This window comes from Scyliorhinus canicula, chromosome 7 (assembly GCF_902713615.1).
Source record: "Scyliorhinus canicula chromosome 7, sScyCan1.1, whole genome shotgun sequence".
In the NCBI taxonomy this organism is placed as follows: domain Eukaryota; kingdom Metazoa; phylum Chordata; class Chondrichthyes; order Carcharhiniformes; family Scyliorhinidae; genus Scyliorhinus; species Scyliorhinus canicula.
The window spans coordinates 56,920,121-56,933,989 of NC_052152.1; the positions used below are offsets into that span (position 1 = coordinate 56,920,121).

The 13,869-nt window shown below is 47.7% G+C and overlaps 1 protein-coding gene across 2 annotated transcripts in view; it reads right to left on the reverse strand.

The window, feature by feature from the left end:
- kdm6a (lysine (K)-specific demethylase 6A) overlaps nucleotides 1-13,869 on the reverse strand; it is a 334,942-nt gene that overhangs the window by 71,246 nt on the left and 249,827 nt on the right. For both annotated transcript variants that reach the window (XM_038802080.1, XM_038802081.1), the window contains 2 exons: nucleotides 13,272-13,379; nucleotides 4,346-4,756 (listed from right to left, as the gene is read on the reverse strand). In XM_038802080.1, coding sequence (XP_038658008.1) covers nucleotides 4,346-4,756; nucleotides 13,272-13,379 — 519 coding nt within the window. The remainder of the gene's footprint in view (nucleotides 1-4,345; nucleotides 4,757-13,271; nucleotides 13,380-13,869) is intronic.

Sequence of the window (13,869 nt, forward strand, 5' to 3'; positions counted from 1 at the left end):
CTATCCCATTATTCATTGTAAGTGACAAAACAACGGCAACTCCATATGGAGATGCATTTGCAAGTATTATTTCTTTAGAAGGGTCAAAATACACTAATTTGTTTGAATGCTTCCTTCTGCATTGTTTTCCAATACCATTTCTGACATTTGTTGCCTGTAACTCAGGTGGCTTGCTGTTGTCCCTATGATCTTGATAGCCTCGCCTGTGTATGAAGGCCAGTTTGGCTGCCGTGTCCTTTAATCACTGGGGTTGAACCCCTCCCTGGAGGTATCAGTTGGTTTGTTCTCCAACCACTGCAGCGGAGGTTCTAGTGTCTACCTCCATCTTGAGTGGATGACCATTAACATGACTATAATGGGGGCTACTCTGCCCAGCTTTATATTATTCAATCTAAATACGTTTGGTCCGTTCACGGGGTTACCTTCTATGCGGTACAATGGAGCCGGATTGCTGACCTGCTTTCACTGGGCAGGCCCCGCTTATTCCTGAACTTGCACTGTACATGCCCTTTTTTATCACAGGCAAACACACAGCTTCTTCGGCACTTCTCCTGAGAGTGACCCCGCCCCCACATCTCTCGCACTCTTCACTACTCCTGGGCTGTTGACTGAATCTTTTATATGTCTGTATTCTCTCACTTTCTGTATTTTTCTGCTGATTAACCCCCGTGCCCTCAATCTTGATGCCACTGGCAGCTCCTTTCCAGACCTGATGGATGTCACCGCCCTGCATGCTTTGAAACGCTAGAACACCTTTGTCTGCACTTTCCATAGCTAGAGCAATCTCCAGTGCCTTCTTTAGGGATTATCTCGGAATCTGCCAACAGTTTCTTCTGTATTGCAGTGTTATTCACTCCACTCGCTAGTCTCTTACCGTGTCATTTAGAGTCCATAATCATAGTGTTCTGCTATCTTGTAGTCGGATGGTAATGTCCTTACACAAGACCTACTAACTCTGTGAAAGACTGTGTCTGTGGCGTGTGGAGATGCCAAAGCCCTGTTTAGATTATACATTTGGGCTCCATAGGTTGTAAGTAATATGTTTCCCTTTTCCTCCCCCATCTAGTTTGCCTGGAAAAAATACTGCAGACATTCTTCGGAGTTAGGATCCTACGCTCTAATTTACCATAAAGATGCATTTTGGTGATTCACTGGCTAGACTTTAATTATTGAACACAAGGTCAATTTCGTCTTTTGTACAGCGGTTCAAAGACGCTTCCGATGATTCTCGTCGCCAATGTAACATTTGATTGATTGGCAGCCATCAGGTTTGAAGTACAATAAACTATTTATTTGTATAGTTATTCTGAGTGATAAGATGTGCTACCAACTTCTACAGCTCCAGGATCGATTGTGCTGGGACAGCAGCTCCCCATCCCTTCTCCCCAACACCGTGCTGTGGCCTGATTGGCCGATCAGGCCACAGAACCCTTCGAAACCTCACCCGTTTAGGGGGGGTCGCTACTACAAAACCATTGACAATGTCAACTAGCTTTGAGGGCCAAAAGGGAAGTTAGGTGACCAGATGGTCAGGAGATGGTAAAATGGGAATGCTGCATTTTCACTAGAAACGCAATGAACATATTAAATACGTTTGGCTGGAGAAGAGATATCCTTGCCACTTACCTGCTCATTTAGGAAACTGGTTGAGTTACACAAATTATTTATCATAGTTAATACTGTATAAGTGTAAGAGTTGTTTCTGAAAACATAGTGCAGTTATATTTTCAATATTAAAATGCAACAAAATATTTCATTTCTAAAGTAAAAATGTTTTAATTCATTTTCTACTAATAAAAACTTTTGGGTTGAGGGTGAGAGAACAATGCGACTCAACAACTTGCATTTATATATCAGCTTGAATATAGCACATCGTTCCAAGGCACTTAAAGCGCGACACCAAATCGCAGGAGGTTATTAGGGCAGATGACCTAAAGTTTGGCCAACGATGTAGGATTTAGGGAGAAAAGAGAGGTAAGAAGGGTGAAGTTCAGGGATGGAATTCCAGAGCTTAGGGCTTTGGCAGCTGAAAGTGTGGCTTTCGAAGGTGGAGAGATTTAAAATGGGGGTGCATAAGAGGCCAGAATTAGAGAAGCAAAGAGATCTTGATGGGTTGTAGTCCTGGATGAGATACAAAGAAGGGTGAAGTTATGGAGGGATTTAAAGACAAGGATGAGAATGTTAGAATTGAGGTGTTGCTGGACTGGTTGCCAATGTAGATCAGTAAGCACCAAGATGATAGGTGAAAGGGACTTGGTGCGAGTTACAGGTAACAGAGATTTGGATTAGCTCAAAATTATGGGGTCATGGAAGAGGCCTGCCAAAATACAACATATTAAAATATTTGCTTTTCAAAGAATTAAGATCAATGTATTGCTATACACAAACCTTGGGGTTTGGGATAACAACAAAACAAACTTATCTGCCAATTAAGGAAAGATTTGTTCTGCTGCAGAAAAAGGTCATGGCTTATGTTCTGCCTCAACTCCACTTTCCCAATCATTCCCATATCCTTCAATTTTGCAAGTCTATCTCAGCCTTGAATATATGCAACAACAGAACATCCAAAATCCTTTGTAATAGACAGTTCCAAAGGTTCTCAACCACTCAATGAAGGAATTTCTCATCACAGTCTTAAATTATTGACCCCTTATACTGACACTGTGTCCCATTTTTTAGATTCCCCACCCAGGAGAAACAACTTGCAATGCCCACCCTATCACGCCCCTTCATAATACATAAGCTTCAATGAGATCACCTCTCATTCTTTCAAACTCCAGAAGGTATAGGCCAAATTTAGAATCATTACAGTACATAAAGTGGCTATTCGGCCCATAATGGCTATGCAGGGTCTCCCAAGGAGCAATTCCTGTATTGCTACTCCCCTGCTCTCCCCAAATTCCTACACATTCCTCCTTTTTAGATATTCAGAAAATTTACAATAATTTCTGGCACAGGAGGCCATTCTGCCCATCATATCTGTGCCAGCCATAAAAAGGAGCCACCCATTTTCCAATATTTGATCCGTAGCCCAGGAGATTACAGAACTTCTGGTGTATTTCTAGACACCTTTTAAATAAATTGAGAATTCCTGCCTCTACTACCCTTCAAACAGCGAGTTCCAGGCTTCTGCCATCTTCTGAGTGAAATCATTTTTCCTCATCTCTCCTCTAATCCTTCTATCAATCACTTTAAATCTACACCCCCTAGTCACTGGTGTTTCTGCTAAGAGAAATATGTTCTTCCCATTCACACTGACTCAGTCTCTCATCAGAGGGCAACCTGCTCAAGAACCTAATGGACCTTCACTGCACTCTCTTAAAGGCAAGCATATCTTTCCTTAAACATGGAGACCAAAACTGTGTACGATACACCAGTTGTGGTCCCACCAAAGTCTTGTAGCAAGACTTCCATGTTTTTGTACTCCAATCCCGTTGCAAGGCCAACACACCATTTGCCTTCATACTTGCTATACTTGAATGTAAACTTTTAGTACCTTTAAAAAAATTCTTACTATTGTGAATAGCCTCAGAATTCCTATATAATATTCCATCTGCCACCTTGTTGTCCACTCACTTAACCGTTCTATATTCTTTTGAAGCCTCTTTGCATACTCATCACAACTCATATTCCCACCAAAATATGTCATCAGAAAACATGAATATAATATTCTCAATCTTTTTGTCTATTTTATTAACATAGTTTCAAATAGTTGAGGCCCCAGAACTGATGCTAGTGGTACTTTACTAGTTACAGTCTGCCAATTCAAAAATGCCTTGAATCCTGACAGCGCAGAAGGAAGCCAGTCGGTCCATCGAGCACCCTACCTAGGTCCACTCCCCCACCCTATCCCCATAACCCCCCCTAACCTGCACATCCTTGGACTGTGGCAGGAAACCAGAGCATGTGGATAAAATCCGCGCAGACACGGGGAGAATGTGCCAACTCCACACAGTCACCTAAGGCTGGAATTAAACCTGGGCCCTGGCACTGTAAGGCAGCAGTGCTAACCACTGTGCCACGATGCTGCCCATGTGCCTAGTCCATTCTGTCAGTCAACTAATCTTCCATGCATCCTAACTTATTACCCAACTCCATGAACCTATCTCTTGCGTATTAACCTCTTGAGTGACATCTTATTAAATATCTTTTGGAAATACAAATATATAATTTGTCTACCCTACTAGCTACAGCCTTAAAAAAATGTATACATTTGTCAAACATTTACAATGCTGGGCCACTGCTAAACTGGGTGAAACAATTTTTTGAATTGAACAGATGACACAAAATCAGTTCTTAAACAAAATAATACTGAGGTTTCAAGGCTGTTTAAGCAATTGTTTACCTGAGTGGAGTTAACAAGTTGGTTTTTCCACGGCTCCTCTGCGCTGCTGGTCAGGTTTGTGCGGTTATGAGGTAGAGTTAGTGCGTTTTGCTGCAGGTAAGGCACATTTCCATTGCTTCCACTTCCTGTTACATGATTATTGCCTATAGAAATAGTGTCTGTATTACCCAGCATTCCCATAGTGCTGCATGTTACTGGGCCTCTAGATGTTTCAGCAGGAAAAGGTCCATTAGCCATTAACTGTCCAGGAGGGACAGGACGGATACCAGGCTGAACAATGCGATCAGGCACTCTGGTTAGAGTGACATGAGGCTGCTGACCAGAAATAGAGTTTGTAGGCAGTGATGATCCAAGCGTTGGCCCATTAGGAATTCCTGTAGGCCGTACCTGTGCAACTGTTGCCGGTCTCATCTGGAGAAAGCAGAAAAATTGTTCAAAGTAAATAATTTCAACATCAGACTTTACTGTCATCTTGAATTTACAAAAAAGATTGAGTAAATAAAATGCATCATTATTTAGTTGTAATTATATAGGCCTACCAAATTATTTTTTGAGGGCAGTAAAAATGACTCAAACTAGAAAACCCAAAGATACAACTTAATTTCTTCAGGTTATAAGATCAGAATTTTCGTGATTGGAAACAGAAAATGTGAAGGAAGCAAGTAGCATGAACTTTTTTTTTTAAATAGAGCACACGTTAACTACCGATGCTAATATTGTAAGCAATCTTCATACGATTGAACTGCCATTAATCAGTAATTGAATAATACAAATTAGGTCCCTCAAACTGCACTAGTTAGTTCATGAAAGTACAGCCCATGCAAGGTTAATTTGTCACAGTTGGTTACATACTTTTAGCTAAAGCACGCACATTGATTAAATAATTTGGTTATCTTGTACATAATGGGAAAATGGAAGGAATTTCTATTCTAAATCAAAGACAATTGTTCAGCTGACAAAATATAAACTTAGAAGATGGATGAATTGCAGGAAAAATAGAAGAAACGATTAATTTACTTGTATTGTTCATTTTTATTAACAATGTCCAACTTTGACATAACCAAAATGGCTTTGAAAGATCACATTCATAGAATCCCTAGAGTGTAGAAGGAGACCATTCAGCCCACCGAGTCCGGACCGACCCTCCGAAAGAGCACCCTACCTAGGCCCGTTCCCCCGCCCTATCCCTGTAACCCCATAACCCCATCTAACCGTTGGACACTATGGGGTAACTTAGCGTGGCCAAACCACCTAATCTGCGCATCTTTGGACTGTGGGAGAAAACCGGAGTACCCAGAGGAAATTGGAGTGCTGAATGTGTGTGCTTAGAGTGCTATAGTGAGAGTTTGGTGACTGAGGGAGTTAGATGAGGAGGGAGCAAGGTGCTCCTTTCATTTCCGACATTTCCTCATAGAGTGTGAAGGGAGCCGAGAGTTTACGGAGAGTTCAGCTGACTGGGAGCAGAGTCGGAGGGCGGAGTTCCAGTTGGTTCACAGGGCAGCTACATTCTGTAAGGTAAGAGTTGTTTGTTTTTTTTTTGTTTTTGTTTTTTGGGGCAGCAAGCTATCTTTGTATCATTTAGCAGAATCACCAATTTTAGAGGGTTCACTTGAGAGAGCAACAGCAGTATATAATATATATATATTTTTTAAGGGCCTCACAGGCGTTTAATCTTTTTTTTCCTTTTAAATCTTTTTGGGAATTCAGATCGGAGGGGATGGACACTAGGGCAGCTGCATGCTCCTCCTGTAGGACGTGGGTGGTGAGGGACACCACTGGTGTCCCCACTGACTACATCTGCGAGAAGTATACCCAACTCCAGTTCCTGAGAGACCGCGTTAGGAACTGGAGCTGGATGAACTTCAGATCATCGGGGAGGCAGAGGGGGTGATAGAGAGGCGTTACAGGGAGGTAGCCACACCCAAGGTACAGGACGAGAGTAGCCGGGTTACAGTCAGGGGAAGGAAAAGAAAAGGGCAGACAGGGCAGGGATCCTCCGTGGCCATTCCCCTGTGGGGGAGGGGGAGAGAGAGAGAGAGAGAGAGAGAGAGAGAGAGAGAAAATGACCTACCGGGGGGGGGGGGGGGGGGGGGGGGGGGGGCGCACGCACGGGGCAGAGAATAGAAAAGCAATAGTGATAGGAGACTCAATGGTTAGGGGAACGGATAGGGGAATCTGTGGTCGCGAACGAGACTCCCGGAAGGTATGTTGATTCCCGGGTGCCAGGGATGTCACGATCAAGTCTATACGATTCCTAAGGGGGAGGGGGAGCAACCAGAAGTTGTCGTGCACAGAGGCACCAATGACATAGCTAAGAAAAGGGATGAGGATCTAAAAAGTGATTTAAGGGAGTTAGGTTGGAAGCTAAAGAGCAGGACCAGCAGCTTAGTAATCTCAGGATTCCTACCGGTGCCACGTGAGACAAGGAACAGCGAGCGAGTGCAGCTGAATACGTGGCTACAGAGCTGGTGCAGGAGGGAAGGCTTCAGATATGTGGATCATTGGGATACCTTCTGGGGGAGGTAGGACCTGTACATGAAGGGCGGATTGCACCTAAACTGGAGAGGCACCAAGATCCTGTGTGTGAAGTTTGCTAGATCTCTTCGGGAGGGTTTAAATTAGTTTGGCAGGGGGATAGGAACCAGAGCTATGGATCACAGGATATGGTAGCTGTTGAACAGGCAGAAATACTATGCAGCGTGTTGAGAGAAAGGAGAGACAGTTGATAGGGCAATGTTGCACTCAGTGGAATGGGTTAAAGTGGGTCTGTTTCAATGCCAGGAGTATCAGGAATAAGGGAGATCCACTTAGAGCATGGATGAGTACTTGGAACTATGATGTTGTGGCCATTACGGAGACATGGATTTCACATGGGCAGGAACGGTTATTAGATGTTCCGGGGTTTAGATGTTTTGAGAAGAATAGGGAGGGAGGTAAAAGAGATGGGGGAGTGGCCCTGTCAATTAAGGAGTGCATCACAGCTGCAGAAAAGGAGGTAGTCGAGAACGGTTTGTCTACCGAGTCATTACGGGTGGAATTCAGAAATAAGAAAGGAGCAGTCACTTTATTGGGAGTTGTTGTCATGGGCAACTTCAACCTCCCAAATAATGACTGAAACCTCCTTACTGCAAATGGTTTGTGGTGAGCGGGGGAACACTTCCGGTTGGCGAGCGGGGCGGTCGCACAGAAAGGGGCTCCCGCAGGGCAACAAGGTTGGGGCCTTTTTCTCCGCAGCGGGAAAAGCAGGGAAGGGGAAGATACAACCACCCCCCCCCCGCCGCGGCGAAATTAGTGACAGGGGAACCTCGGTGGCGGAGCGATCTGGCGTAGGCAGGTCCTCCCCCCTCCCCTTCCCCGGGGCACCAGAGCGCAGGCCAGGAGCGGAGCGGCAGCGGCCCGGACCAAAGCGGGGCTGAGCCTGCGGAGAGGAGGGAGCGACCAGCGACCCAACCACCCCCACCGGGAGAGCGCGGGGTGCGACGAGCAGCAGCCCCGGACAGAGCAGCGGGGACCGACCCAACCGGCAGTGACCACCACGAGGCAGGAACAAAGGGACTATGGACCAGAAGCCTCTCTCTCTCTCTCTCTACCATGGGTGAGTGAGGGAGAGGATGAAAAAAAGAACTTTTACAAAAACAAAACTCTGAAAAGAAAACTGTTAAAGAGAGGGGAGGGTGGGGGGGAGAGAATATATTATTTACTCTCTTTTTGCACTCTCTTTTCTCACACAAAGCAAGCCCATCTGCGAGGAGTTCTATAAAAGAGAAAAAATAAAGTGGTAAAGGAAAGAAGGGAGGAGAGAAGAAAAAGGGAAGAAACAAAAAAAAAAAAATAGGGTGCGGAAAAGAAAAACAAGGGAAGAAAAGAAGACAGAGAAGGGGGAGAAAAAATGCCAGAAGGGAGCCAAAGCAGAGGGAGAAGTGGCACCAGAGGCAGACGGGGCAATGGGCGAGTCAGCTCAGGCGAGCGAATCAGCACACGAGGCGACAGAACGGAAGTATCGCCGCATCAAAAAGAGCTGGACAGGTGCACTCTCCCCCAGGGCCAGGGGGGAGCTGGAACTGGAAGGCAGCCTTTGTCGAGGCGCTGAGGGAGCATCAGCAGGTAAACAAGGCAGAGGCGAAGGCAGACATAGAGGCCGCAGTGCAGGCACCGGTAGCCAGGGCCATGTCAGGGGTGCAGCAGGCCCTGACCAGACTAGAGGAGAAATTGGATGCCCAAGGGAGAAACTGGAAGCCCAGGAGGCGACCATTAAGGAGCTGGAGAAAGTAGCGACTGACATGAGCGACCGGGTCACGGCCCTGGAGAGAGAGGTGATGAGATTCGGTGCAACACAGGGGAGCCTGAAGGGCAGAGTAGACAACCAGGAAAACCGCTCGAGAAGGCAAAATGTCAGGATAGTGGGCCTGCCAGAGGGGATCGAGGGTAGAAACACCACAGCATACGTGGCCGAGATGCTGGGCAACTTAGTGGGGAGGGAAACTTTCCCCAACCCACCAGAAATGGACAGAGCACATCGGTCGCTGCGCCCGAAGCCCAAGGCAGGAGACCACCCGAGAGCAGTCATAGCTAAACTGCACCGGTACCAGGATAGGGAGACAATCCTGCGCTGGGCCAGGAAAAATAGAGCCTGCAAATGGGAAGGTCACGCCATTCGAATTTATGAGGATATTGGGGCAGATATAGCCAGGAGACTGGCAGAGTTCAATAGAGCAAAAGCAGCTCTTCACAGGAGCAATGTGCGTTTTGGTATGCTGTACCCAGCGAAACTCTGGGTCACATACCAAAACAGGGAATACTTCTTTACAGCCCCCGCTGAGGCAAACAAGTTTGCCGAGGAGCACGGGCTGGAAAACCACCAGCGAGGGTAGGGACGAGGGGCCCCTGGGCAAGGGGCAACGGCATGCCGACTGGGGGGTGGGAAGGGGTGAGACAATGCCTGCTAGCCCCCCCCCCCCCCCCCCCCCCCCCCCCCCCACGGCAAGAACACCCTGAACAATGAGCAAACCACTGCCCGAGGGACTGCTCCAGGTGGGAGGCCAGGCCCCAGCACGAGGGAACGAGAGTAATGGAGAAGGGAGAGCAAGCGAGAGGAGTGCAGGGTAGGATGGGGGAAGAATGGGCAGAAAACCGTAGAGGCCAGGCAGGGGAGAAGCGAGACAGTAACCCCCGAGAGGGGGGCCACCGTACTAGCAGTAAAGCTACCGCCGGGGGCACGCAACAAAGCAGGGCCGCAGCGTGCCCCCAACAGGGGGGAAGGCGCCAGGCAGGGGAGGGGGGGGAACACCCATCAGAGTCAGGAGAGCAAACGGGGACAGGAACAGGGGAAAGAGGGGCAAAGGAGGGGTATACGGGGGAGGAGGGAAAAGGGAGAGACCGGGGGCGGGGGGTACACAGGGAGCGATAGACCAGGGAGGGAGGATGCAGGGAAGGAGGGACAAAAGAGGCTAGAAAAGGAGCAGGGCTACAAAGTGCCACAACCAAGGGCTTCGAAACAAGGAACTGCTGCAAGCACCCACCCAGTATGGTCTCTGGGCGAAGGGAGGCCCCAGAGTGCAGGGGACTATCCGCGTGGCGGACCACAGTTGACGGCCATGGCGGGTGCCCCCAGGACAAGGGGAAACCCCGGAGCGCAGAGACCGTACCGCATGGAGAGAGCAGCGACAGCAGCCATCCTGGACGCCCCCCTAACAAAGGGAAACCCCGGAGGGCAGGGGCGCGTCCACCAGATAAGTATGGTTAATCCCACAGGAGCAAGGGGGCAGAAGCCCCCCACCAGGATAGTCACCTGGAACGTAAGAGGCCTCAACGGCCCAGTGAAGAGATCCAGAGTCCTCACCCACCTAAGAAATATGAGGGCCAACATAGTCTTCCTCCAAGAGACACACCTGAGAGAGCAGGACCGACTGCAGGTAAGAAAGGGCTGGGTGGGACAAACCTACCATTCCTGCTATGGGACAAGGGCCAGGGGGATGGGGATATTGATCGGCAAGAGGACGATGTTTAGGGCGACAAAGAGGGTTACGGACCCAGGGGGACGGTACATCATGGTCAGCGGGGCCCTGGATGGGGCACCGGTGGTACTAGTCAACGTGTACGCACCCAACTGGGACGACATGAGCTTCATCAAAAAGACCATGGCAGAAATCCCAGACATAGCGACGCATCGACTAATCATGGGGGGGGGGGGGGACTTCAACTGTGTACAGGATCCAAAGACGGGCAGATCAAACCCCAAAACGGGGAAAACCTCAAGCATGGCAAGGGAACTCAGTCACTTTATGGAGCAGATGGGAGCGGTGGACCCCTGGAGGTTCGCCCACCCGGGGGAGAAGGAATTCTCCTTCTTCTCCCCAGTACACAACGTGTACACCAGAATTGACTTCTTTGTGGTGGGGAAAACGTTGCTTCCAGGGATAGACAAAGTGGAATACTCCGCAATTGTGATATCAGACCACGCTCCACATTACATGGACGTGTGGCTAGAGACAGGCAGGGCCCAGCGCCCCAGATGGAGGTTGGACGGTGCCTTAGTAGCTGACAAGGCCTTCAGTGAAAGGATAGCGCGGGCCATAGCGGAGTACACGGAGAACAACCAGAACGGGGAGGTCTCACCCTCCACGCTCTGGGAAGCACTAAAGGCCGTACTAAGATGGGAAATCATCACTTTCAAAGCGCAAAGAGATAGGGAGGAAAGGGTGGCAAGGCAGAAGCTGGTCGACTCCATACTGGAGGTAGACCGTAAATACTCCGAGGCCCCGACCGTGGAGCTCCTGGCGGAGAGGAAAGAGCTACAAAGGAACTTTGACCTGCTCTCCACCAGGAAAGCAGTGCACCAACTCCACCAGGCGCGTGGGACCCTGTACGAACACGGAGGCAAAGCCAGCCGCCTGTTGGCACACCAGCTGAGAAAGCAGGCAGCCACCAGAGAAATTGCACAAATCAGGGGTACCGGAGGCACGTTGGAAACAGAACCAGAAAAGATTAACAAGACCTTCAAGGCCTTCTGCCAAGAGCTGTACACCTCAGAGCCCCCAAGGGATGAGTCTGGGATGAAATGGTTCCTTGATGGACTGGACATTCCAGTTGTGGGGCAGGGCAGAAAGCGGGGCCTAGAAGCACCACTAGCATTGGGAGAGATCATGGACAGCATTAGCTCCACGCAGGCGGGGAAGGCGCCGGGACCGGAAGGATTCCCGTCGGACTTCTACAAAAAATGCGCGACAACTCTGGCCCCGCACCTTTGGGAGATGTTCACAGACTCGCTAGCTAGGGGCACACTGCCACCCGCGCTAGCACAAGCCTCAATCTCGCTGATACCTAAGAAAGACAAAGACCCAACGGAATGTGGGTCATACAGACCCATCTCACTGCGGAACGCAGATGCCAAAATACTGGCCAAAATCCTAGCCAAAAGGCTAGAAGACTGTGTACCTGAGGTGGTCACAGAGGACCAGGCGGGCTTCGCCAAAGGTAGACAGCTTACCTCGAACATCAGGCACCTGCTGAACGTGATAATGACCCCCTCCGGGGAGAGAACACAAGAGGTGAACGTCTCACTGGACGCAGAAAATGTCTTCGACAGAGTCGAATGGAAATACCTCAGAGGTACTGGAGCGGTTTGGGCTTGGAACAGGGTTCACCTCCTGGGTTAAGCTCCTATACAACGCTCCCATGGCGAGCGTATGGACCAACAATACCAACTCCCAATACTTCCAGCTGCACAGGGGCACCAGGTTCACCCTGTTAAAGACAGGATTAAAGGCAGGATTCTTTGGAAGTGTGGAGGAACAGAGGGATCTTGGGGTCTACGTACATAGATCCCTCAAATTTGCCATCCAGGTTGATGGGGTTGTTAAGAAGGCGTCCGGTGTGTTGGCTTTCATTAACAGGGGGATTGAGTTTAAGAGCCGTGAGGTTTTGCTGCAGCTTTATAAAACCCTAGTTAGACCACACTTGGAATATTGTGTCCAGTTCTGGTCGCCTCATTATAGGAAGGCTGTGGATGCTTTGGGAGAGGGTGCAGAGGAGATTTACCAGGATGCTGTCTGGATTGGAGGGCATGTCTTATGAAGAAAGGTTGAGGGAGCTAGGGCTTTTCTCACTGGAGCGAAGAAGGAAGAGAGGCAACTTGATAGATGTGTACAAGGTGATGAGAGGCATGGATAGAGTGGCTAGCCAGAGATTTTTCCCGAGGACGGAAATGGCTGTCACGAGGGGACATCATTTTAAGGTGATTGGAAGAAGGTATAGGGGAGATGTCAGAGCTAGGTTCTTTACACAGAGAGTGGTGGGTGCGTGGAATGCACTGCCAGCAAATGTTGTGGAGTCAGAATCATTAGGGACATTTAAGTGACTCTTGGACAGGCAGATGGACAGCAGTAAATTGAATGTTAGGTTGATCTTAGATTAGGATAAATGGTCGGCACGACGTCGTGGGCCGAAGGGCGTGTACTGTGCTGTACTGTTCTATAAACTCATGCAGACACGGGAAGAACGTGCAAACGCAACATAGACAGACAGTCACCCAAGTCCAGAATTTAACCTGGGTCCCTGGCGCTGTGAAGCCTCTAGCTCAAACCAACTCCAAAGAATTGTTTTCAGCAAACTCAACGTCAGAAACCTAGCCTGATAGTAGAACTAGCAGATGCAGAAAATAAATGTTTTAAAAGCTTAAAAATAAGGTAAGCAGCTTTTACATTAAAAATAAGTACAAAATACAAACGTGTAATAGAAAGAATGAAGAAAAAGACAGCAAGCTTCATTAAAAACTGTTTGCTGTACGTTAACATTAGAATAACTTTGGACAAACTGAGTAGCTTTATTAGTATATCAATATTTCAGCATGATTTCTTAGCAGCATTAATATGTTAGCCCCATGCATATTAATTATGTAATCCCTTTCCTGAAGGGCACCAACACTTACCTGCTGCTGGTGCTGTCGCATCAAGGCAAACTGTCCCTCAAGCTGTTCCAGCATTTGAAGCTGAAGCTGATTCAGGTTCTTTCTGTTTGCACGTAACTGCTCCAAAAACTGGAATAACCGAAAAAGATATTCAGTCTTATGTTACCTAATCCTGAGTGAACTACTGATAGTTGTAAAATTTGTATTATATTGCATTTCTAAAATCACTACAAAAATTAAGCAGGAATAATCAAATCCAAGATGCAAAACTATATTTTCTGTTTTGTTTCATGTATGTACATTCTGTGGAGTATACACTTCTGAATAATTATTCATTTTTGCATTTTCATCATATAGTCAGATGCAGGGGCTGGAGCTAATTTCTATCTCTCCAAATGTCTCAATAACGGTCCAAAAGCTACTTTATTATGGGTCTTAATGCTAGTTTAAAATTTCCTCTTCTTGTATTGGCACTAGGTTGTAAGTAAAGCACAAAATATAAGAGCTAAATCCTAACTGGAGGAGGAGAGCAACACTGCCAAGAATGACGTCAATCCAATATAGTCCTGCTGAGAAGCCTGGTAAAAAGCCATTGATGTTTTTTTAAATTCCTCCAATA